This window comes from Pangasianodon hypophthalmus, chromosome 11 (genome assembly GCF_027358585.1).
Source record: "Pangasianodon hypophthalmus isolate fPanHyp1 chromosome 11, fPanHyp1.pri, whole genome shotgun sequence".
In the NCBI taxonomy this organism is placed as follows: Eukaryota; Metazoa; Chordata; class Actinopteri; order Siluriformes; family Pangasiidae; genus Pangasianodon; species Pangasianodon hypophthalmus.
The window spans coordinates 18941265-18968290 of NC_069720.1; the positions used below are offsets into that span (position 1 = coordinate 18941265).

Sequence of the window (27026 nt, forward strand, 5' to 3'; positions counted from 1 at the left end):
TGCCAGTAGGTGGACGATAAATTACCCCTAAGTGTGTATGAGTGTGTCAATGTGTGTGTGCATGATGCTCTGCAGTGGACTGGTGTCCCCTCCAGGGTGTGTTCCTGCTTTGTCCCGGGAGAGTCTCCAGATCCACCGGCACCCTGACCAGGATAAAGCGCTTACTGAAAGTGAGTGAACATCTACATATTTCTGCAGTGCAGACAGGACAGAAAGGCAGATTTTAAAAAAGTAAAAAACACTGATATACAAAGCATTTTCCTTTATTTGTTACAGTGACATATCATTTAATACATAAAATATGCTACAGCGAAAAGGTGGACACATCCCTTAAAAATACATGGCTAATAATGCAGGGGAAAAGGGGCGCGCTTTCTAAATGACATTGTGCAAATTATCATACAAACTAAATACACAGACATTGCATACTAGAGCCCACACTGATGAGTGAAATACTAAATCATTTTTTTAAATATTATTTTTGGGAGTATCAAGTGCTGAACATTCAAATAAAATAAAACACTGCCTTCCACTAAAAATGTAAGAACTTTGAATGACATTTTTTTTTTCCAGAAATGTCAGTCAGAAGGGTTCAACAAATAGAACAGTATATGTATAAGTCATCTCTTTAACATATTTATAAATAAACTTCAAAGCGAAACAGACATATGAAATGATAAACACAGTTCAATCAGCAAAATAATTGTTTTGTGCTGAATGTAAATGCCACACTCTAACTAAGATCCTCGTGACTGAATGAATGAAATAAAATTTCGTGGAATGTAAGGTGATGAGAAAAAAAAAAAACGTGAAGCAAAATACAGTACACAGTTGAGGATATTCTTGAAGAGTAACAGTGTGAACTGGGGAAGTGGAGTCCCAGATGAAAAGCCTGTCTTTTCCATGCAGTTGTTAGGCCTGTCACATTATACATAATGACCTAATCATGAGATTACTGTATATGAGCTGATAAAAAAAAAAGAAGTGTGTCCTGTGTGTCTCATCTAGAGTGTATTCCTGCTTCACATTCGAGTATTCCTGGGATAGGCTCTGGATCCGCTGACCAGAATAAACTTACTGAAAATGAATGAATGATAAATACGGAATAAAACACTTGTTATAAAAAAATAATCAGTGATGTGGTTGTGTAATGTGGCCCGGTGCAAAACGGACTTACTGTTACCACCAAGTTGATTATTTTCCTATAATAGAATGTGCCAAGTGTTTTATTCCTCTTGTACTACAGCAATTTGTCAACGATTACAATGTCTAATTTATTGAAGAACAACATATTGTACTTTTAAACGTTTATAATTACATTTAACACTGTGGACTATCTGCAAAAGACGTTTCTGTTATGACGTACATTACAGCAACTATAAATAGTCATTCCCTCCCCAGCCTCTCTTTTTCTCTCTCGTGAAGTTAATGAAACAACAAAAAAAAATACAGCTTGTCATGTTATCAAAAAACTGTACTTTGTCCTGAAGACTCTGTCATGGAGGAAAACCTATTGACCGGTACAAAGCGCTGATACCTGAGACTCCTTAAATAAACATTAAACATTTCCTTACAGAAAACCGCATCATATCAACGATTATATGTCTCTGCTAATTAATAACACATTTTATTTATCTGTTTATTAATAGACTTAGATTTTGTGGTGCATCCTTCATACAAGTCCCTGTGAATATGTTGTTACTATAGAAATAGAAATAGTAATATATTAGAATGAGTGCATTAATATACAGTGCATTCAGAAAGTATTCAAACCCCTACATTTTTTGACATTTTTTTTATGTTGCAGCCTTTCGCTAAAATGCTTTATTTATTTATTTATTATTGTTTTTTTTTACATCAGTCTACACTCCATACTCCATAATGACAAAGCAAAAACCAGATGTCTGATGACTTTGCAAATTTATTAAAAAAAAAAAAACCCTGAAATATCACATTGACATAAATATTCAGTCCCTTTGCCTTGACACTTGAAATTTAGCTCAGGTGCATCCCATTTCTCCAGATCATCTTAGAGATGTTTCCACACTTTCATTGGAGTCCACCTGTGGCAAATTCAAGTGATTGGATGTGATTTGGAAAGACACACACCTGTCTCTATAAGCTCTGAGCAAAAACCAAGCCATGGGGTCAAAGGAACTGCCTTCAGAGCTCAGAGCTGGGGTGTGGATTGATGTAGAAAAAAAATAATTTAAAGCATTTTATCATAAGGCTGCAATATAACATGTGAAAAAATGAAGGGGTCTGAATACTTTCTGAATGCACTGTAAACCTGTCATTTCAATTACAGCTGCATTTACTCTCAGAGCTGCTGTTATAGTAAATTAATCAACACCTTCTGATCAATCAGCTTCAAGAACTCAACAGTGCTGTGGTATAAAATAACTTAAATTCCATCATGTTTCCATACTGTATGTAGTCAGCCGAAGTTAACCAGCTTATTATTCTTAATGAGCTTATTAATCTACTCAAATCGCTGCATCATTGTCACTATTCTCGGTCAAAGGCTTTAAACCTTAAATCTTTAACTTAGTTTTGTTGTGTAATATTTAGTGTAAATAGACTAACACTTGCTAAAATGTGTAGAGATTTAAGATTAGTATAGAATAGTACATTATTAATTTCCACAGTTTTTGCTATTGTACCTTCTTGTGTATTTCAGTAATAAGTTTTATATATTTCAGTATTTGTAGTTTGTCTCAAATTTTCTAATCGGTCTAGAAGGCAGAGAAAAAACTCTACGGTCAATGTTGATAAATGCCGATAAACAGTATAGTGCAAAAGTTTGTATCCCCTTATAAGAAACCAAAGAAAATGAAATCATTTAGTGCGTACCTTTATCATCACACTTAACAAAAAAAGTTAAATAATGAATTGTAATTTTTTTCTTTATATAGATTTTATATATAACAGATGTGATATATTGTTAACTTTAGATTGTATCGAAAGTTCTTTTCAAACTATTTTTCTTTTGAATATTCCTTACATTTTAGATTGTTTTCTTATTGCTGGATAGACCCAAATTTTTAGAATTTAACGACAATTCTAATTTATTTGTAGATAAATTAGTTGAGTAAAAATTTCCCTTTTCCATCCTAAAACCTTGAAAGATGCAAATTTTTTTGCCATCAACTACATAGTCATAATTACACTACTATACGACAAATATAAAATTTTATAATCGTGACAGGCCTAGCTGGCGTACCAATCTTACAAATGTAATGAGCATCTTCACTACGTCAAAAAAATTAAACAAAAAAAGTGATGTAACATTTCAATATGTATTTTTCTACTGTCTGCTCTGGCTGTTATTATGAATTTTGTATTATAATAATAATAATAATAATAATAATTCTGAATAATAATTCTGAATAATAATTCTGAATAATAATTCTGAATAATAATCTTTCAGAATACTCTTTCAGTAGGCATTTGAAATTCTCTCTCTCTCTCACACACACACACACACACACACACACACCCCACCCACACACAGTGAAGCACAAGCATACACACATTCACTCTACGTAGGCGGGAAGTGAATATGTCACGAACAGCATAAAGCTTAAGAACTGAATTAGCACGTAACTGATGTAATATGTTGCTGGCAAGAACAAGCAGCACCAATCCTTAAAAAAGTGCATTATCACAGACTAATAGTAATAATTTCCTTAAACACAAGTAAAAGTGGCCTCTTCATTCATTACCGTTAAAAAAATAATTACAAGAAGAAAACAACATTTTTCAAAAACGATGCTAGAAACATAAGTTAAAAAAAAAAAAAAAAGAGAGAAACAAACTAAGAGTGTGTCTGGTGCTTTGTGTTGCAGCCCAAAAGAGAAACTGCATTTCGTGCCGAACTTCATCTACAGCTTGGTGCAAATCGCACACAGAGATCATGGCACTCATGAATCTCTCGCAACCTCATGGAATGAAGGAATGTGAAACGGTCTAAACACACATGAAGGTCGGAGCTTCACGCTCACCTCTGAAGGAGTGCAAAGTAAAGGAAAAAAAAAATCCCAATATGTAAGAGCCCTTTGAGAACTCTTGTCCTACTAAAACTCCATGAACTCCTTAGCGCACTTCTCCGTGTCTGAGATCCGGATCTCCTCCTCTTCATAGTCATCGAAGTTGCTCGTGTCACCTGGGCCTCTGCACTTTGGTATGATGGGAGCCTCAACCTGAAAACAGAACGCTTTCAAAGTGTGTCCCAAACACCAAAACTCATGTCTAGTCACTCTTCATGAGAAATGTCCCAACAATGTGCTGCCTAGTCTCATGTTTTTTCATGTCATTGCCTGGAAACCTAATTAACTAGGCTAAGAACTGATAGCTAATGGAATAGCATAAGGCAACCTAGTTAACTAGTAAAGTGCATTAATACAGACTAAGGGAAATGAACAGGTATTTTACCTGGGCACGGGATGACTGTCTAGCCTGTCTGGTATGTGGAAACTGGACCATCAGACCCACATGTGCCAACATCTCATTCCAAAACCATGGGCATTAATATGGACTTGGTTCCCCCTTTGCAGCTATAATAGCCTCCACTCTTCTGGGAAGGCTTTCCACTACATTTTGGAGCATGGCTGTGGGGATTTGTGCTCAATCAGCCACAAGAGCATTAGTGAGGTCAGGCATTGATGTCAGGAAAGGACGCCTGGTGTACAGTCAGTGTTTCAATTCATCCCAAAGGTGTTTAGTGAGGTTAAGGTCAGGGTTCTGTGCAGGACACTCGAGTTCTTCCACTCCAATCTTGGCAAACCATGTCTTCACGTATGTATTGTGAACAGGGGCACTGCCATGCTGGAACAAGTTTGGGCCTCTTAGTTCCAGTGAAAGGAAATCTTAAAGCTACAGTGTACAAAGACATCCTATACAATGGTGTGCTTCCAACTTTCTGGCAACAGTTTGGGGAAGGAACACATATGGGTGTGATGATCAGGTGTTCACATACTTTTGGCCATATAGTGTACCTGCATGTTCCTGATTCTGAAAAGCACTATACCGTCAACCAGATCACACATCTACTGATGTCTGTAGTGCAGCAGGTGGGGGGGATTTGTGACGATTAGCTTGTGCTATAGTTACATCATTAAGGTATGTCGTACTACCATGTAACGAATTAAAACAAAACATAGCTACATACCAAATAAAGCTTTTGACTCTGGTCCTTCAACTTACTTATCTGCTGGATATCTATCAATTTTAACACTAAGGAAGCAAGCATGATTACAATTGTGACATTTGAATGATTATGTAATTAAACAATCATTCAAATGACACAGATATTGTTAGATATTATTGGTTTAACTGATTGTCCTGATTTCTGTTGAGTGCTAACCATTAATCAGCAGTCTATTAGCTAGCTACTGAGTAGAATCAACCTCTGACAATTTGACCCCTTATATAAAAATAGATTAAATAAACTATTCACATTTGTTTGTGTTGACTTGTGCCATTAAATTGTTCCCAATCCTTGTGTTTTTGAAATATTATTTTGTTTTATTCCATTTCTTTTTAGATGAGATCCCAAATTTACTACTTACAAGGCAACCTGTAATCTCAGGTGAAGTTTGTATGAATGTGAATGAGTGAAGGCGATGTGGTTGGATTTAATTTAATTTCATACCAATATCATATCATTTCTGTATGAAAGAACACCAAGGTTAAGGTTAGGCATTAGTGGCAGAGGTAATGTTCATACCTTTTCTCAAGAAATTAATAAACTCCAACCACATCTCTCTTATACTTTCTAATTACGTATGAATTTCGCATGAGATCAGGTTGTCCGAATTCAGTAGCTAGCTAATCGAGTCCTGCTAATTTTTGCAGGTGTGGAACCAGTTGAACTGCAAGCTCACATTCTCTTATCTACCAAATCTCCTCTGTGAGTAAATATTTATCTACATTTATGTACACACTCCACAAATTGACATTTCCTTGGTGACTGTCACATGAATTTTCTTTAAGAACTCAGCCAACATCAGCATTTTGGATACAACCAAAGTAAACAAGGTTAAATATTTATCATTTATTTAACATTCGAAGTGACATTCTATTAGAAACTTTTTAAATGACTAAAATGAACAAACAACCAGGCCTACCTTTCTTTCATAAATAGCGATCCAATCTGTCGTAGCAAACCACTTGTGGTTTTTTATGTCATTGACGCCATTTTTTAGATTGCCAAAGCGTTTGGTGAGATCAACCTGAAGAAGATTTCTCAGCAAGTCCTTCAGGTCGGAACTGAAGTGAGAAGGGAATCGTACCTGGATGCAAAATACGCAAATGTTCACTAATGTAATTTGGTTTAAATAAAAACGAGCATGTTGTCTAAACTATGCTAAAATGGTTCTATGGTAGAAAAAAAAAAAAAACAAACAAAACATGGCAAAGAAAAGTTATCATTAGAAAAGAAGATGCCTTCAAAGATTCTTCTGGATAACTATGGTGTACAACTCTTTACCTTTCCAGATACAATTTTCTCATATATCTGGATTGGCTGGTCAGCAAAAAAGGGTGGGTAACCTGCGGCCATCTCATAGATCAGAACACCAAGAGCCCACCAATCCACAGCTTTATTGTAGCCCTAAATACAAAGTATAGAACAATATCTATTAGGTAAATGTTGAAATAAATTTACTATGGATATGAAAGCATTGTGCGTAATGTGCGTTGTTGGCTTAACCTTGCTAAGGATGATCTCTGGAGCCAGATATTCTGGTGTGCCACATAATGTCCAAGTTCTGCCTTTTACTCTTTTAGCAAAGCCAAAATCTGTGACCTAACAGACACATATCACAGCATGTAACAAAAGGTTAGCAGATGTAAGAAAATTAGTTTAGGTCTTACACTGGTGGATGTAACTGATTTACCTGGATGTATCCATGTTGATCAATGAGAAGGTTCTCAGGCTTCAGGTCTCTATAGATGAGGTCTAGCGAGTGGAGGTACTCAAACGTGAGCACGATCTGAGCTGCATAGAACCTGGCATGGTGCTCACTTTGGGCACAAAGTAAAATGTTAAATTAGTCCAAACAAATTCACAAATTTGACTGAAGACAAGCAGCAAGCCACTGGATGAGTTACGTTTATCTTTAGGGACAACACAGTCCTACAGTCTTACTATTCACCTGAATCTTCCAATTCGTCTGAGGTGTGAGAACATCTCTCCACCAGGGACATACTCCATAACCATATACAGGTTTGAGTTGTCCTGAAATGCCAGAATATAACTGTTTAAGTAAGCACTAGGAACATAAAGAAATAATTACGCACATTGAGGCATTAAGTGATAAATCATCCAACCAGCCTTTTACCTTGAAAGAGTATTCCAATCTGACGAGGAATGGAAAAGAGACGGCCTGCAATATTCTCTTCTCGTTTAACGTGTGTTCTATTTGTTTCAGCTTCACCACCTTGAAAACAAGCAAATTAAAAAGAAAATTAGCTGAATGTATCAACATTACATTATTAAATTATGTACTTAACATTTATAGTGACTAGGAAACCATTTGGGATTTTTTGCTGTAAACGTTGAGAGATTTTACATGCATCTTGGGTCGACTAAAACTGTATAAGCTATATCAACAACAGGAAGATAGTGCTGTGGGAAATCTGACACAATAATCGCTTTGACACTGCCTTCTTATTGCTATGTTTAAGAAAGTGATGCTTTTCAGGTTCTGTGGTTTGCATAGCCCTAACCCATAGTGTAACAGTACTGCTAATATCCATGCTTATTCTGTCTGTGGCAATATAAAATTACAGGCAAATTAATATTTTATAATAATTATAAATTATTATATTATAATACTAAACATTACAGTATGTGGATTAAAAATTAATGCTACTTTTGACTTAAATATTAAAAATTACAAATATTACACAAAATATTTCAAATGACAATTGCAATGCATCAATATTTTTTTCTGGAGCGATTTACATTAAGGTTCTCTGAACTGATATTATTTGATACAGTAGTTAACAAACAACGCATTTCAGAATTAATACACCATAAGTAACAAACACTGTAAATAACACTCTGGTCTAATTGTACTCATTTTTCTTTGCAATTTGGCTCCACAAATTCCCACCAGCTCTCCCTGTCACACTCCCTTATGTATTTTATTAACATCTAAGCAAAAGATTATTGATTAATACATTTGTTTACTTATGCTAACATTACGTATGGTTTATTAATGCTTATGTCCATGGTTAATGAACCACAATTAAGTAACCAAAATGTGATGTTACTTAAGGGACCTTTCTATATCTAATTGATCTCTAAATTGAGGTTACGCAAATAGAGTCGAATTATTACATTTGTGAATTAGTAAATATGTCATGGAGGGTTTAGTCTCCTATATAAGCATCAGGTATTGCTCAGTTTTTAATATTTAACAACTAGTGAATTAATCAGTAATAACTAATAAAGTTCTATTTTCATCATGCAACATATTGAGAATAGAAGAACTGTTAACACAAGTCTCAATTTTTAATAGACAAGATTTTCATTAACAGTGAATTTTCACTGTAAATGAAATGTCATTTTCATTTAGGCATCGGCTCTACTCACCACCAAACCGAAAGGTTACTCAAATGAATTCTGGATGTGGTGCAAAAGTGTGTCAAAAATGAACAACGTGTAGGTGTCATTTACGCTGAAGTCAAAAAGCTCCCATTTCCTCTATGTAGTAAACCTAAGACTTTTCAACTGGTCAGCTAAAACCCTGATATTTTCTCTCATATTATACTCACTTTTTGCTTGTCCAGGATCTTCATAGCGTAGTATTGCTCTGTTCCTTTATGTTTCACTAACATAACTCTTCCAAAAGAACCAGTGCCCAGAGTTTTCAGTCTTTCAAAGTCATCAAGGCAGGTTGTGCTCTGCAGAGATTAAAGAGAAGAGTGGGTGTGTGGAAATGTGGTACGTAGACTTTAAAAAATCTCGGAAAAAAATCTGTGTGGACTGTTTTACTGTAAATCCCTTACCTGTGGTGGACACTCCCATTTCCTCAAGAACTCCTCTCTGGCTTTGGCTAAAAATTCTTTCACTAAAGGAAACAAAGAAAATAAAAAGTTAGCAATATTTTTTTCTGTTGTAAATTTAGTAATCATGCAATATCCTAAAGTGTGAAGGCACATTTCACAAAAAAGCAAAAAAACAAAAAAAAAAAAAAAAAAGCATAATTAAGGCAATCCATGAGGAGATGCAACATTTTATAGCTAGTTGATGTACATGCAAACTGAAAGAAGACACAAACCACAACAAACGTGCAGCTGTCCTAAGTAGCAAACGCATCTGCCCTTCATTTCAGAGACTGTGACAGCACGAAATTCCACTGAAAGCACCGCAGCACTGCTAAGTTACTTAGAAACCTCTTATTATTATTATTATTATTATTATTATTATTATTATTATTAACAGTAGCAGAGTAGTAAACTGGATATTTTTCAGGCTTGTGTTGAAGGCTGTGTACTAATAAAGTGGGACGCGATTGAAAGCTATAACCTTTATAATGTGGGAAGAAATCATTTTTAATTTCTGACTTATTGGGGGGTTAACAAAGTATGCTGGAGGCAGCATTAAGATTTTGGTATAAGCCTAAACATGATTTTCTGCATTGATTCGAACAAATCTGCGGCAGATGGACACACACACACACATACACACACCAAAAAAAAAAAAAAAAAAAAAAAAAAAAAAAACATTTCACTTCTTCATTATTCCAGACACCCCCAGTTTTGCCAGAAAGACACTTTTCACGTCTATGGTCTAGGTCAGGGATTCATTTAGGGCGCTAAAGAAATATTCATCTGATCCCATCTACCATGTACACTATAAGTACATATACAGCAAATATTTTTTGTGTATGTTATATCCCATATAACTTGCATTAGGCTGAAATCAAGATCACATTCTCTAAAACACTGGGCAGTCTGTAAAACATGAGCATACCAAACGCTTCTACAGTTCACCAAGGATTGCAGGAACATTCACCCACATGGAGGAAAAGAGAAGAAGGGGGAAAAAAGAGTGGAAAGAAATGTTTAGGTACTTCACAAACTCTAGGTCAAATGACATGTTAAATACGTTTTTATCTACACAAGACAACACACTCTGAGATATGCCTGAAAAGGAAAAAAACAACAAAAAAAAAAAAAAAGAAAAAAACCCCAATGTTTTAAAACTAATGAAGCACTTTTTACATCAGCATATAGAACATGGCACATCCATTAGAGATCACTACAAGAAGTGTCATTTTTTTCTGACTGCATGAGAAGGAAACAGAAATCTTCCTGTCAGTGTGCAGATAGCACTGTGCTAACCACAGAAAGACGAGCCAGTCAGGGGGCTAGTCTGAGACACTATCAACAAACTCGAGCAAATGCATTCAGACTATTCTCACAGTCCTGAAATTTGTTAATCAGCACTTGATCTCACATGAGAAGTGATAACAGAACTTTAAAGCAACCAAGTGACAGAAAAGCCACTGTAGAAAATCAAGGAACGTGTGATGATGAGAAGCCGTGGCAAAAAAAATAATTCAATGCAGCTATTATAGTTTTCTAAAACTATAAAACACACACAATTTACAGTGCTTATAGTCTAACCCAGTGTATACACATGTAATTAAAAAAATGATGACTGAGTACATGCATTTCCTGAAGAAAATTAAAGATCATCTGACAATTCTGATTTCTACTTTGATAGTAAACATTTGAAATAATGTAAAGCTTATAACAAGGTGCCAAAGGTACTGAGGGGGGTGTGAAGGACAGCAATTTTAAATAACACGCAAAAGTAAAGGAGAGGGTATAACACAAGAAAATACTCTGAGGTCCCACTGAGTAGCAGGTTAAGCAAAGCTGCTTATTGGTCAGTTGCTCTAAAGCCTATAACGATATCAGCTGGCGGTTGAAGTATATTCTCAAATATTTGAAATAAGCCAAAATTAGACAGCACGCATATTCCTGATATTATCTCCAAAACATCAATTGTACATCATGTATACATGAAACAGTTTTAGATAAAAGAATAATGAGAGGAAGAGGTATGATGAATTTCCAGTCTGTGGCCATCTTGCACCAAGTGAACAAAATAAAATGTCACAAATCTTTTGCTTCACTTCTTTCACTTTCAACTGTACAGTCTAGTCTCCTGTCTAGAAAGGAAGTCATCTTTGTGAGCCAAATTCACCTTGAAATCTCATATCTATAGCAAAACATGCTTGATTCATGGCAAATTTTTTTCTGTCCAGCTCTAAAAGCGGGTGACTGAGTTGCCCTTTTCGCATATCGCAGTATTATCCAACCATTTTGTATAAAAGATCATGACCTGCACAGCCAGACCTGCTTGATTTCACTTACTTGCTTCATCCCAAATGACGGTGTACCCTGAAACATGCGGTCCATCACTCTCTTGCGATTTATCATGGTTTCCTTTGCGGAGCTTGTAAAAAAGAAAACGGTTGGCCAACGTGTCCAGCTTTTGGAGAGCAGAGTTGGTGCCCGTAGACTGGCCAAAGTTTTGATCCCTTGCCTGGGCCATTGGCTGAAATTTTCCTTGCTACAACTGTCTGATACGCTCAGTGTGCATCGACTGTATGTTTCAGGGGCCCGATGAATAACAGACACTTCCTGTTTGTGATACTTCCCTCGCTTTGCTTATTGCAGCGTTGGTCTGCCTTACCGCATACACAGCTAGTTACACTTCCTGTTCACGTTAACCAGCTTCATATTTTCACAGCAAGTATCGGACAGCGGTTCTGCTTAGCCTGATTCAAACAATACCCTTGTTGAAAGTATTTACAATGGGACAAAATAAGGTGCAACTGAGACCAACAGTCAACTCTAGAATTACTGGCACCCTTCAAGAGAATTAGCAAAAAAAAAAATTACAGTATTAAAAAAAAAAAAAAAAAAAAAGCAGCACCACACGTAGTAATTGAAATTGTCCACTCAAACACTTTCTACCCAAAAATCATTCTCAGATTTCTAAAACATATCAAAAACATGTATGTCAATCTTACTGACAGCCCTTCAAGGACATTTAAAATAAATACAATTATATTTACACGGTAATCCCAAAGTCAATAGAAAACAAAACAGACAGTTATTGACCTGCAGGTAATGTACATACAGCTACAACATACCTTCAGTTACAATCACATCCATAACAGAATAGTTTCAAAAATCTGGGAATAGGGCTCATGAGCAGGATATTTTAACCAAAAAAAAATAAAAATTTCCTCTGAGGTTAAGATTTGGCCATTAATGAATCTTTCAGCAATATAATGGCACCAAAGTACACTTAAATCAACACAGAAATGATCACGGAAACACAAAAATCTTTCAGCATTGGCCATGTGCATTGAAGAAGACCCACATGCACAAACCTACAAATAAAAAAAGCGTGTTAGACGATGATGTTAGCTGTTTTTTTTATGCCGAAGATTGATTGACTACACGGGTGGAATCAGATGTAGCTCCTGCTTGGCTGTAATACACTGGTGCTGTGTGAACATACCTGCTCTTATTCTCTCCAAAGGAGGCTTCACCACATTAAACTGTGGTTGCTGATTGTTCTGAAGCCAAATGTTTCCAGAAGAAATTGCGCTATTAAAAAAAGGACATCAATAATTCTGGAGTAAATAATTCTGGGGACTCGGGGCACAAGGCAGGGGGACACTCTGGACAGGGTGCCAATCGTAAAATCATGATAATGATTAAAATTTTTGATGTAAAATTCAAATAACACATGTCCGGGTGTACAAAATTTTCCAAAAATATCTTCTGGGATTTTTTTTTTTCTTAAAAGATTAGTCATTACTTGGTTATCTGCCACACCTGACGCAGCCCATCAAGAGCCACAAGGCTTAAACATTTAAAGAAATCAGAGGGAAAAATTAGCCCATACTAACTTCCTTTATCTATTCGTTTAATTCATGCTAATTTCCTGACCAGTGATTTGTTGTTAAGACCATTAAAAGCTTAATATTTTGCCATTTTGGGCTTTTATTTTCCCCAGGAGTGTATATGACACACTACAGAGCCTTGTATGCAGGACTACATGAAGTGCAAATAGTACAGCACATTACAGGTGATTAATTTTCTATAGCAGCACGGCTCTGACAGTAGTGACCATCTGTAATTCAAATGATTGACATGCTTGCTCTAATATGTAATCATTTCTATAGTAACAACTCATTCGCTTTATGGCATATGATCCACATAACCTAGGGCTAATTTAAAATGTGTTAAAAAGAAAAGGAAAAAAACATACAATAGGTGAAGCTTCTTTTTAACATGTATGGAATAAGTCTGAGGTGTCAGTGCTTTGTAGAAGTCTATCATTTTTCCACAACAGGAAAGTCTTCAGGACAGGGGACTTTGCGCTTTCTGGTTTCTCAGTAACATGACAATCTGCATTTTTTGTCTTACTGACATAAAGAAAGATAAAAGAAAGACACACTGATGAGGAAACATATTTATCGCTGCTATAATGCAAAGTAATAACAGGAACTAGGTTGTGTCACAGACGTTCCAACATTAAATGTAACTATAAACTATAAAAAGCATCATGTTCTGTTCATTAATAAATAAAAAATTGCAATTGCTGTGGTATGAGAGGACAGGGCACAAAATAATTCATTTCTGGGTGGCAACAGCTCCTGGATCATTTTCCTAAAATAGCACGCTTGTTCTGTTTTATTCATTACGTAATAACATAGTGAGTATTACTTAACTCGTAATGATTTCACAACTGATGCACAGTGATGGTTAAAGTGCTAAAAGCAGATGAAACCAGCAGTCAATGGAAATTTAAAAAAAGGGACGCAATATCTAGTATTACATCTAGTAATACTCTGGAACACATCATAATATTAACGATCAATTAAACAGTTCATTTTATTGCATAATTAGACCATATATTTACTTAATATATTCATCTTCATGTTTCAGGCATTCTGTAGAGTTAACCTAAGCTGTGACAAGGGCACAGGAATACCTTACGATGAAATGATAAACTGATAACTGGTGAAAAATAATTGATAACTAAAACAGCTCGCTGGCAATAAACAATCCCACATACCTGTTTACAAATACATATATTGCTTAATCTTTAATTTGAATTCTAGTTTGAGATTTTCAGACTTTCAGCATCTTTCCTCTTAATACAGCTACGATTCAGCATGGTTAAAAAAATGAGCCAATTATTAAAGAGCAAAAAATAAGCAACTTTATTAAAAGTGAACATTTTTTTCAATCAGACAGACATTTTCAAATGTGTTCAAAAATCCTTGCTTGAAAAAGGTGGGTTAAAACTTACAGGCTCAGAACTTGAGCTGAGCTCAGAATATAGTTTTGATAGCACAATGTCATTTGCCTCAGTTATTTTCCCTACTGGTTTTAATGAGATCATTTTTTAATAATAATAAAAAAAGATTTTAATAATCCTCCATTCTGCTACAACAAAGTATAACTCCTGACAAACAGAAATTAAGTTACATATATAAAAAATAACAAATAAATTAAATAAAAAATACACAATATAATAAAGATGAAATAAAATTAAAGAAACTAAAAGTGCACATTCAACTGTAAAGCAAACGGTAAAGATGAAGTCCTCAGATGATACATAACTCGATGGCTAAACCGTCATTTTCTAAAGGCTGATCTGTAGGCACACAACTCCAATGAATAACAGCCACCTATTAACGGAACTTAAACAGGTTTTTTTAAACAATAATTTCACATGTGCATCAGAAATTTATCTCCAATGGCTTGCAAAGTAAACTTCAAACATGAAATCTTCTCAACTGCACAAAGCTGTTACAAAACAGACACATTAGATTCATTCTGGCAGATTTGTTTACTTGTTCATAGCTATAATCATTTTTATTTCACCCCTCCTAGCTGCCAGAGACAGAGAATATCACTTGGTTACGTTCTTGCGTGTACACACGCACGCCGAGACCACGACTGTATGACAAAATAATTGCTATAAATATTGTTTATAATATCATTCCATCATTCCCTTTCTTTTTCTCGCCTTGTATACACAACGGACCTCACGTGCACCTTCAAGCAATGTCTAAGCTCCTTCAAAGCTGGTTTGAACATCTCCTGCAATGACTGCACAGCAATGTCACTGCTGACGTGGTGCGCCCGGGTGGTAGATTTGGACCTTGAATTTAGAGTAGAATCTGACCCAAAAGAAACGAAACCTCTCTCCTGGCAGTGGGACACCTAGGCCAGGATGCCCAGTGGCTATTGACCAATCTGGTTTATAAACCGCACCAAGTGTGGCTGGCACTATCCATGCTGCTCGACGTAAATCGGCCATGTGAAAGCTACCCTGCGTGCCAGGGTCACTCTTTGGACCTGTGGCCATAGAAGATCTGGAGAGAAAGGCATGAGTTTCTGAAATTAGAAACAGCTAAATAGATCGGCCATGTCTATATACCCAATAGGGTGGCATATGGTCGGCTGGTGCTCTGTGCCTTGCACAAAAACTCCTCAAGTGGACCACGGTTAACCTCACTGATAACAGCTCATTTACAAGGGCAGCACAATGGTGGAGTGGACATGCTGTCAAGACAGTGCATACACATGGGGAAGTGACTTCTGCACCCAGCGGTGTACCAGGATCTGGGAAAAGTTTGAAAGGGGACAGGTTGACCTCCTTGCCTATAGCACTGCTGACTGCGGCTCCCCCATAGGTCTGTACACACTGGCCATGACTTGCCTTACTATACTCATTTCCTTGTCCACCTATTCTACTCACATACAGCAATCAGACACCTATGAGTCCTGCCTGTGGCTTCAAGGTGGCCCTTGACACCTTGGTTTTCACTGCTTCTCTCACTAGTGGAAAACCTTGGTAGCTTTCCCCAGCTAATGTGGCAACCTCGGCCAAGTTACCTGCGCAGTTGGGTTTGACCCCTCGGGCTTCATAGTCCCAGCAGCCTAACAGACACTCTTAAAAACCAAGAGCTCATACTATGTTGTTTTTCTTCCTTTTCCTGCTGCAACCCGTTAGAGGTTGCCACAGTGGATCATTGGTCCATATATTAGATTTGGCACAGTTTTTACGCCGGATGCCCTTCCTGATGCTTGGGACCAAGAGTCCCATCCCCATGTGCTGTGGTTGGTTCCCTGGCCGGGAATCGAACCCGGGCCACAGTGGTGAGAGCGCCATGGCCTAACCACGACTCCTCCAGGGACCCTTCAAGAGCTCCTACTATACAGGTCTTATATATTCTTAGGTGGAAACTGTGGTGAGCCTTCCTACAGGGACTGCCCCTAATATGACATGCCACTCTACGAGGAGTATCACCCTCTCATAGGCACTACTTAGAGGTTTGCCTCTCCAGGAAGTCAGGACAGACACTACCTGGGTAGAATCTTGCACCTTCTTCAGGTCCTACTAGGTTAACATTGCTCCTCTCAGCGACACAAGCGTGGCGGTCATCTTCCAACAGCTGGACTCCTCATGACATTGTGGCATAGGTAATTCGGGTGATCCAGGGCTGACACAGAAAGCTATTTACACACGTACACATGTAACGATTCTATGAACACTGGAATACCAGTTATTCAGAACCAGTGGCAAGGATTGATCTTATTTATATCAAATACTAACTCAAAGTAACTTCATGACTCAACATGTGCGCAGTGTTCACAGAACCACTGTAAGATATGTCACTACCGTGATTGATTATCTCCTCAAAACCTTCTGGTAATTAAAAGAAAAAAAATTTTTTTTTAACAGCAATTTAAAATTTTTTGATATTTAGTTTTTGTTGAATTTTTGATACACATATGGTAGCTATAGGCATTAAAAATGTTTCCTATACTTTATGTATTTCTCATCAGCCACACTTTGAACTCGTGTATCTAAATGTGGTTGAATAATGTGAAGTTTCTTCTGCAGAAAGCCACAGCAGATCTAATCTAGAGTTCCCTGGTATTGTGTGCTCGCAGAAATCCACTCTGACTATCAGGTTAAAGCCTTACAGACTGATAGCTCACTGAGCTCACCAATGAATGAAAGCTTGCAAACTGAAGAAGCTGGCTAGCTGACCTGAGTGAAATGCTGTTGCTCTACACAATAACATTAACCCTACGGAGATACACTGACTTATACACATATACACAGTGTTAGCTAGCTGACTACCTAGTGGTTTTTTTATTTTATTATTATTTTTCTTTTACTCACCGCTTTCTAATTCGTTGCCTTTCTTGGCAGCAGCGGCGTTTCCCATTGTCAGAAAGACACGGAAACACTGGCGGATGATTATCGCAGGGACACCAGAGGGATGGTTAGCTAGCTAGCTAGCAAGCAAGCAAGAGCTCTTCCTCGTCTCCGGTCCAGGTGGACAGCTGGCCTGCTAGCTAGCTGTGCTCTTCAGCTTGCTTTATAGTTTGCATTAATCGTGTTAGCAAGCTGGCTAGCGAGCTGTCAATGGTAGCCAACACCGGCAGCTAATCGACTTTCAATGGGAACACTTTGTGTTGTCTCATAGGCGCTTGAACATCACCGGTGAATGGATCCGTTACTAGTGACATTCATTGGCGTGCACTGTCAGACTTGTGAGATGTCGCCGACCAAAACAGTGCAGCCACAGAAAACTCTCCTCCTAGCAAAAATAAAAACAAACAAATCCCAATGATCAACCGGATATGACGCGACTTGCGTGGTACCGAGTCTTGTTTCGAACATAGCGCCATTCAGTGGATAAAAAGCGACATGCATCAGGACCCAAAAGCATCACATCCATCCATCCATCCATCCATCCATCAGCAGGGAACCTGGAGCCTATCCCTAGGGACTCGGGGCACAAGGCAGGGGACACTCTGGACGGGGTGCCAATCCATCACAGGGGGCAGTTGCACACACACACACACACGCACACACACACGCAGTTTAGAGATGCCAATCAGCCTACAGCACATGTCTTTGGACTGGGGGAGGAAACGTGAGCACCTGGAGGAAACCCTGAAAGCAAGCTCTGCACACGTAGATGTGGGAATCGAACCCCCAACCCTGGAGGTGTGAGGCAAACATGCTAACCACTAAGTCACCATCCCCCCCCACAAAGAAAATACTGTAGTTAAAATTGTACCCCAAGCGTCACACTGTCTCTACTGGTTTACCTCACAGTGCTTTATGGAAACATGAGGTTCCAGTTTAGTAAATTCCCTCTACTAGCATTCATTCGTTCATTCATTCATTCATCATCAGTAACCACTTTATCCTGGTCAGGGTGGCAGTGGATCCAGAGCCTATCCCAGGAACACTGGAGGTTATGTGGGAATAAACCCTGAAGAGAAAACAGTCAGTTGCAGGGCACTCCACACACATAAGGACAGTTTAGCATAGTCAGTCCAACAAGTGCTATATTTCTGGGAGGTAGGAGGAGCAGAAAACCTGGAGGAAATGTGAGGACACTCTGAGAACATGTTCCGAAACTTAACACAGACAGGATTGAACCAGAAAATTAAACTGCCTTTTTTATTTATCATTGCAATAGGTGTTTTTCTTACTGCATTCATATGTGGTCTCTCTCTCTGTGATCATGCAAATACCTCATGCATGTCAGTTAATATCCACATAGCCTAATTGCATTCCTACATTTGTATCCTGAAAAGTTAAGCTCATTACAAGTTAAATTAGTTGACTACCTGGAAGGCAAGTGAATAAAGGTGAACTCTAATCGGTGTAGACAGACTACAGCCTCTTGCTCTTGTTCTGAGTAACTTGTTTATTTTCTCACCTGGCCAAAAAATACAAGTTCAACTTGCTAGCTTAAGTTAATTATAATTACAAGTAATTATAATGTTAATTACGAGTTACCCGTGTGTTTAAGAAGTTTGTGATGTGTACTGATATGTTTGCGTATGCCGTGCATGGACAGTGTTCTTATTAAAATGTAAAGGACTCCTGGCTGGCTGCAAGACATTCAACAATCAGATCAGCAATTTCTGAAATACTCAAACCAGCCTGTCTGGCACCAACAACCATGCTAAGGTCAAAGTCACTGAGATGATTTTTCCCTGTTCTGATGTTTAATGTGAACTTTAACTGAAGCTCTTGTCCTATAGTATATCTGTATGATTTTATGCATTTTGTTGCTGCCATATTATTGGCTAATTGGATAGTTGCATGAATGAGTACAGGTGTTCTTAATACAGTGGCCAGTGAGTATATACCAACAATTACTTACTTATGGAAAAACTACACAGGCAAATGTTGCATCAGTCATTCAGTTTTGATCAACCACATAGTAACTCATTCTTTATGCAAACAAACAATAGAGAATCAGAGAAAATTATATATATATATATATATATATATATCCCTTCCCTTGCTTGCAAAAACTACATCAAGCAGGCGACCCAGTGACATCACCAAACTGTTGCATTCTTCTTTTGTGATGCTTTTCCAGGCTTGTACCACAGCTTCTTTCAGTTGTTCTTTGTTTTCGGAGTTTCTCCCTTCAATCTCCTCTTCAGGAGGTGAAATGCTGCTCAGTTGGGTGAAGGTCTGGTGATTGTCTTGGCCAGTCTAAAACCTTTTTTCCCTTGATGAAGTCCTTTGTAGTGTTGGAAGTGTGTTTTGGGTCATTATCTTGCTGCATGATGAAGTTCCTCCCAATTAGACTGGATGCATGCGACCTATAAATACGGCCACCACAGACTACAACACCCAATAACCACAGAGACTGTCATGTTCACTTTCACCTGATTACTAATCATGCAAACCTGGACTCAATTTCACCACAAGTATACAAGGACTCTCATACTTCATTGCAAAGTATACGCGCTGCGTTGCATACCAGTCGATACCAAGCCTTTATCTTATCATAGTCTCTAGGTTTTGATCCCGTTTTGATATTCACATTTTTGCCTTTGCCTTACCTGGTTCATGTTGTTTGTTCATCGGCTAACTATTGCCTGTTTATTGATCATGTTTTTGTCTCACAATTTTGAATTATCTGGCAACCTTTTAAATAAAGTCTTTTCTCAGCTTTTCTCCCATTGACAGCTCTCTGGTCTTCATATTGGTTTATCCATTTTAACAAGAAATGCAGTCTTCACAGGCAAAACTCAGGCCTCAAACCAAGAGTAGACATTCACAGCTATTAATTGTTTAAACAATCAATCCAAAAGGACACACCTAGAAAACAAGAAACACCTGTCAGTCACATGTTCCAATATTTCTGAACACTTGAAAAATGTGCCATGTTCTTAGTTGTTTAAAACATCAAGTAAATATCAGGAAATGAAAGCTGCAATTCTTACATATCATCTCATATCCATCTTTAGGTCTCAAACCCAAATGTCTTCGCATAATGTCTTCAGTCAAAAAAAAAAAAAAAAGAAAGAAAAAAAAAATTGGCCGTGCCGTTCCAGTACTTTCGGAGGAGACTGTTTAGAAAAATAGTGCAGTATGGATACTTAGAATTATCAATGCCATTTATTAGCCACTGTTTTCACACTAGTCTCCACTGATATATAACTCTGAGAAAGACCGAATGTAGCAGTAGATTCTTATTCAAATACCAGTAATTGATCCTTTCAGGTTATATGTATTACTGTAATTATACATATTACTGTAATACTGACCCTGAGCTGTATAAAGCTGTCACTGAAGATGACTGAACGGACTCATAAGTATCGTTGTTGCTCCTTTGTTCTTGTGCATCTGGGGTTCACTTACTACTAAAATTTTGGTGAAATTTCATCCCACCACTCTTGTGATCTCTGTCAGAGTTGCTGATGGCGGAATGGAGGAGTGCTTGTCCCTGCCTGGGCGAGATGCTGTAGTCTCCCATAGTCCCACCTGGAGATTTCAATGACTAGACTCCCGTCATCTCCTGCATGAACATATTATGTTACATATGATTTTGCTTTGACTATTGATTGATAGCACCATTAATCATGGTGAGAGAAGGCTGCATGGAAGCGGTCAATTCAATTCATTAGAAACAGTGACCACACACCATTTTTCACACTCTTGGGGAGTGGAGTTGTCATGTTCATCCACAAATAGAAATAGAACTGCCCATATGTTCATTTGCCTTTTGTCAAGTTTGTCAATTTTCCTATAGAGAATACATCACCAAATATTAGCATATGGTAATATATGGCATGCAAGAATCATAAATATCTGCTGTATTGCTTTATTATTTTATTTAGAATAAAGTGCTAAAAAAACACAAACTAGTAATTACAGTAATGAAATGCACATGTAAGTAAATACATGAAGCAAACAATTGGTGTCTCCAGCATATGAATGAACAAATTTCATTAATTTACATCAGTTTGTCACTAAAAGCTTTCTCCTGGAAGGCACCATGTCCTAATTAGACGAAAGGGAGTAGGTACATTATACATAGTATATTGTTATTTAATAAAATAAAAAAAAAAGTCTGAAAAAAAAAAGTCAGGAAACGCTGTTACTATCAGGAAACAAACCAAGGCAAAAAAAAAAAAACGTTTAACAATCCCTTAGAGTACATTTCTGCGCATGACTGACCAATGGTCATTAAAAATGCGGATCCCCTATTTTGAGGAATGGACTAGTCCGTCGACGCGTTAACCCCTCACTGTACGCTTGTGTTGACTACGCGGTACAGGACAGGTTCATTCCCAGGACTGTAGATAGCTAGCTATATTGTCAACTGAAGGTAAATAATAATTAAAAAAACACGTACACAGTTCTTTTAACAAAAGTGAGTTAAATAAAATAAAAAAAGAAAGAAAACGAAAAGGACACCGCAGACAAGCTGGAGCAAGTGTTCAGGTAACACCCCGCGACGTTATCAGGTTTTTTTTCCCATTCTTGCACTTGCTAGCTGAACGCTAGCCCACCGGCTAAGCAGCTGACTGACTGATTCATGGACATTAGCATGCTAATAGCAGTAAATAAATAAGGATTTAAGCACGCATGTATATGTGTAAAGATATAGACAGAGGTGTTGAGCACTAACGGCCCACCCGAGTCTCTCTTTCTCTCTCTTTCTCTCACACACACACACACACACACACTGCATTATGGGAATAGAGTAAAAAGCCCTAGCCTCCACACAGGTCTGTATATTAAAACTGCATCACCTAAACCTGCACACGATTCTGAATGGCTTACTATTTTATGCAGATATTTTTGCCTGAGCATCTTTGCAGATTTGACTTTGCAGATCCGCAATCTGAATCTGGGGCACAGACGCGGACAGGATGCCTTCACTGGGCTGAAAGATGATCTCTGTGAACTGTAGGCTTCATGCTCGTTATAAAACAGCGTCATTCTGAAGCAGAAATGCGCTTCCACTGTGCGCACGTGAGTGTGATGTGAAACGGTGAACGGTGCTGTGTAAAGACCGGGCTGTTTACGGTGATTTCTGTCTCCATATGCTTTCATCAGACGTCCTTCATATACGCTTCTGTAATGGGGACTGCAGTGGGGGGCGACTACAGCATTGTTGCCACTGTTTTCAGGGGCAAGTCAATACCCCACACTCAAAATGTCGCTAGAAGTCGCCGGATGATGTCACTACCTCATTTGCATATTCATGGTTTTGTCATGCTCATTTGCATATCTAAACATGTTACATTTCTGAAGGTGCTTAAATCCTACAGAATTAATTTTACATGGGGTCCTATTTTACAGGAGTGATTTTATTTCCATCTGAATCGGTCATGTAGCTGTTTTTCTGTCTTCCTCTGAGAAAATTACAGAAAATTACCTATTGGTTTTTTTCTTTTTTAAATTAAATTTTTTTTTTTTGCCAAACTAATAATTTTAGTCCTATGATACACATCTTCGTGATTTTTTTTATGTAGATATCATCTCACATTGGGGAAAAAAAACGTTTGACTGCTGCTATTTGCCGTATTTAGTCATGTAGCACTCGTATTAGTGACTCTCCCCAGATATTAAACACTCCCTAAAATGCAAAATGAAAAATGGATGCTTTAGAACAGGAATTCAGCTATATACTTGGTCTGGGTGGTAAAACCTCGATTACACAGCAAAATCCCCATTGACTTAACACACCTTAACACCTAGAGTGTTGAATGAACTCTTTGAGAGTTCATTTGTGTCCAATAAGGAGCCATTATAATCACAGCTACAGGTATAAAGCATTACTTTAGACTCACATATTGCACAATATCATGAACTTCTAGTTCTCTATAAATAAATAGTAGCTGTATCACTGCCAGTTCCTTATATCTAATGTTAAATGCTGATAAATTACCACTGTAAATGATGTTATTGTTTATATTCAAACTACTAATCATTTACAGTTATTAATTTATGAGCATTTAGCATTAAATATTTCTGGAACTGTCCACATGTCCCAAGCATCCAAGTTAGTAGAAAATACAGCCCACTAGAAACTCGCCTCTACTGTGGTAATTTTATCGCTGTCCTGATGCACGAGTTTAATCACCGAGGAGACTTGTAAAAGATTTTTACAGACGCGCCCCAATAAACTAATCCAATCCGAATAGTACTTTAGAATGAAGTTTTATCAGAATAGAAAATAATAACTTAGAACTTATTTCTTATAGATAGAAGTTGTCCTTGGTCACTGAACCACAAACTTCTTATGTATTTTCAAATTTAAATCAAACTATTTACAAAATACTATCATTTTTATCAGGAATGCAGACAAAATGAAGTATTGGTAGGAAGTAGTCTAGAAATAAACACAAAAAGGAGACGGTTAGGGATGGAGTAACTTGTTTTTATTATTTGTAATTATAACCAAGAAGAGAGTTTAAATCTAAGAACAAAGAGGTTCTGAATGATCACAATGATCATTGATTGGTTGTTAGGAACAAAGATGATCAGTGATTGGTCATTGAGAACACTGGCGCTCAGTGATTGGTCATTGAGAACACTGGCGCTCAGTGATTGGTCATTGAGAACACTGGCGCTCAGTGATTGGTCATTGAGAACACTGGTGATCAGTGATTGGTCATTGAGAACACTGGTGATCAGTGATTGGTCATTGAGAACACTGGTGATCAGTGATTGGTCATTGAGAACACTGGTGATCAGTGATTGGTCATTGAGAACAGTGGCGGTCAGTGATTGGTCATCGAGAACAGTGGCGATCAGTGATTGGTCATTGAGAACAGTGGCGATCAGTGATTGGTCATTGAGAACAGTGGTGATCAGTGGTTGGTCGTTGGGAACACTGGCGATCAGTGATTGGTCGTTGGGAACACTGGCGATCAGTGATTGGTCATTGAGAACAGTGGCGACCAGTGATTGGTCATCGAGAACAGTGGTGATCAGTGATTGGTCATTGGGAACACTGGTGATCAGTGATTGATCGTTGAGAACAGTGGTGATCAGTGATTGGTCATTGGGAACATAGGCTCACATAAGCTGTCTTCTCAGATCATATAACCAGCAGCTGTCATGTGAGCTGGAGAGTCATATCAAATGCAGGACAATCACTAACAGCTGCTCAAAAAGTCACAAATTTTTTGCTATGCTCTTTTTAAAAATAAATAAATAAATAAATAAATAAAGTCCCCAAGGGTTCTAAAACGTCACCAGTTCTAAGTTGGCAGCACTGGACCATAGAGAGAGCATCAGGGGAGATACATTGGCCGGTTCCCCCAATCAGTGAGAGAGAAAATGAAATTCTCTTTATTGCAGCCACAGATGTAATAGTAATGTTTGTCTGGAAAACAATAGGAGAAAGGTGACCCGCCTGTGCACCTGCTACTGAGCGTGTTAGGTTTCGCTAAGGCATGTTAGAACAAATGTTTATTGATACTGAACTTTTGAAACAGACAAAAGCCTGATTTTTAAAACTTAGATCAGTGAGACTTGAATATAAAAAGTAATGTTAGTAAGAAAACGAAAAGCTCTAGAAAAATGTCTCAGCACTTACATTTGGTGTTTTTATCTTTGATAGAGATAAATCGTTTACACGTGCACCAATTAGTCTATCGTCACATTTCAGCAGTTATCAGATTATTCCACTGTTCATGGAAACAGCATTCTCCGAGATATCTAATCAGATTAATTCCATTATTGGATTTCAAACCTGATTAAGCCACCTGGTTTAAGGGCAGTAATCAGATTACTCAGCGCATGTTTACGATTGAACAGATATCTTTTTGCTTTCTCCATATATGCATGTGTGGATACTACTAAGTTGTTCTTCCAGCCAACCAACAAGAAATATAAGAACAATAAGAAATTCAAGAAAAAAAAAATCCCAACAAAAACAATGGGATTCCAGCACTATGTGCTTGGACCCCTTACAATTTACAGTTACTGATAAATACTACCAGGCCCCTAAAATAATTCTTACAAGGTAGTTGAAAATTTGGTGATGATGTTTGTTAAAACTAAACAGTGATAAAGAATCAGTTTCCTCAAATAATTTGATCAAGTGGTCTTCTCTAGAAGAATCAGCTAATTCAAAATGCAGTACGTCGATTTAATGCTGTGTAAGCGTTACAACATCATTTTCTTTCTTTCGAGACAGAGTCTGGCCAAGGTTAATTTGTGCCGGTCTGGGGTAAATAAGCCATCAACTGCCCATCATCTATTGGCAGTGCAATAGTGCGGTTGAAATCATTGATAGGCCTCTTCATAAAAAGACCCATTCAACCAAAGCTCTCTGTACTGTTTCTGTTTGCTGTTTGTCTTCTGTCTGAGGCACTGACAGCCCTCTTTAGTTGTAAACCTGATGTCCGGAGAAGCTGAAAGCAGTAGGAAATAGGAGACATTTTGTTTGAAGACCCAGCTAGCCACACACAAATCATACATTTATTAGCCATCCCATTTGGGTCTATGTTTTGTCCCATGTCCCATGTTTCATGCCTTCTTACTTCCTGTACAAAACAAAAATGTTTGAAGGCTAGGTTAGGTTAGCTAGTTCGCAATGTTAGCATTTTAAAATTTGTGTTTATTATGAGCATATTCATCTTGAAACCCATGATTATGCACTCTTAAAAAGGGCTGTTCCGAAAAAAGGTCCTGCTTGGAGCCCTTTCTGGTAGGGATGCAATGTCGCAGTGCTCTACACAAAACCTTAAGAGTTTTCTCAGAGGAGCAACCAAAGAACCTGTACGGGTTATACGTTTTCTAAGAGTGTATCGCCTATGAATTATTTAATAACTACAGTAAAACTCTGGGTACTTGAAATACTTTGAAGGTAAAAAGTATGCCCCTGAAAATTCACTTGAGAAAACGTATTTAATTTCAGTAATACTTGAGTAAAGTACATATCTTCCTAAACAGTACCTAAGTAAGTACTAAGTACTTCCCCCCCCAACACATACCCACACACACACGATCTGCTTGTCCAGCCGAATGTAGTGATTTACTCACCCTGGTCTCTGAAGGTGCATTAATGGTTTGCAAACAAAGAGGAGACACTTTGTTTTATGTCTACAGGCACGCTGGTGGATGGGCTTCCTTTTTTCAGCTGAATCTAGCAGTTAATTGTCAACTGGTTTCAGCTCTTGAGCATTACACCTACAAAAGCACTGTGCTTTCACAGCTGACCTGAACAGTCATTGTATATGTGTCAGGCTATAATGGATGGAACTTAATCCCATCCTTAATGCTGCTTTCTGGATCCACTTTAAACATCTCTGTGTTTGATATTAGCAAAACTGACTGTAAAATGATCACACATCTCTGTTGTTTTCTGTTCACCAAACACACTGCACCTGGTCATGACCGTGTGTTGTTCAAGGACGTTTCTTTTTCTGTTCTGTTCCATTACATTTATCTCTGCCTTGGCTGGTGGTCGTTTCACTGCACTGAAATGTTCATGAAACATGGACCGTGATCGTGGATTGACTTAATCGCAATAAAACTACCATTTACTTACTTTTAATAGTCCTTTCTCTGTACATCTATATCTTACGCAACTTCTTAAACCCTCTGTCAGTGTAGTTTCAAATGGTTATAATAAGCATTTACCAAGGGAAAGTTTAAAAGAGTATAT

The 27026-nt window shown here is 37.7% G+C and overlaps 2 protein-coding genes across 3 annotated transcripts in view; one reads left to right on the forward strand and one right to left on the reverse strand.

Moving 5' to 3' along the window:
• Nucleotides 1–247: 247 nt before the first annotated feature.
• prkacba (protein kinase, cAMP-dependent, catalytic, beta a) lies at nt 248–19312 on the reverse strand. Of its 2 annotated transcripts, none has more exons than XM_026922298.3 (10): nt 17252–19312; nt 9019–9080; nt 8785–8913; nt 7344–7442; nt 7158–7240; nt 6900–7026; nt 6713–6808; nt 6491–6613; nt 6129–6293; nt 248–4202 (listed from the first exon to the last, which is right to left on the reverse strand). In XM_026922298.3, the coding sequence occupies exons 1-10, from the start codon at nt 17295–17297 to the stop codon at nt 4077–4079; spliced, it is 1056 nt and encodes a 351-aa protein (XP_026778099.1). In that variant the 5' UTR covers nt 17298–19312; the 3' UTR covers nt 248–4076. The 2 variants fall into 2 exon arrangements, with proteins under 2 accessions (XP_026778099.1, XP_026778091.1); XM_026922290.3 differs by lacking the exon at nt 17252–19312 and adding an exon at nt 11398–11926.
• A 2290-nt stretch (nt 19313–21602) lies between these two features.
• The window catches only part of ttll7 (tubulin tyrosine ligase-like family, member 7), a 58296-nt gene continuing 52872 nt past the window's right edge, over nt 21603–27026 (forward strand). The window contains exon 1 of the mRNA XM_053238108.1: nt 21603–21841. The gene's annotated coding sequence lies outside the window, so the exon portion shown is untranslated. The remainder of the gene's footprint in view (nt 21842–27026) is intronic.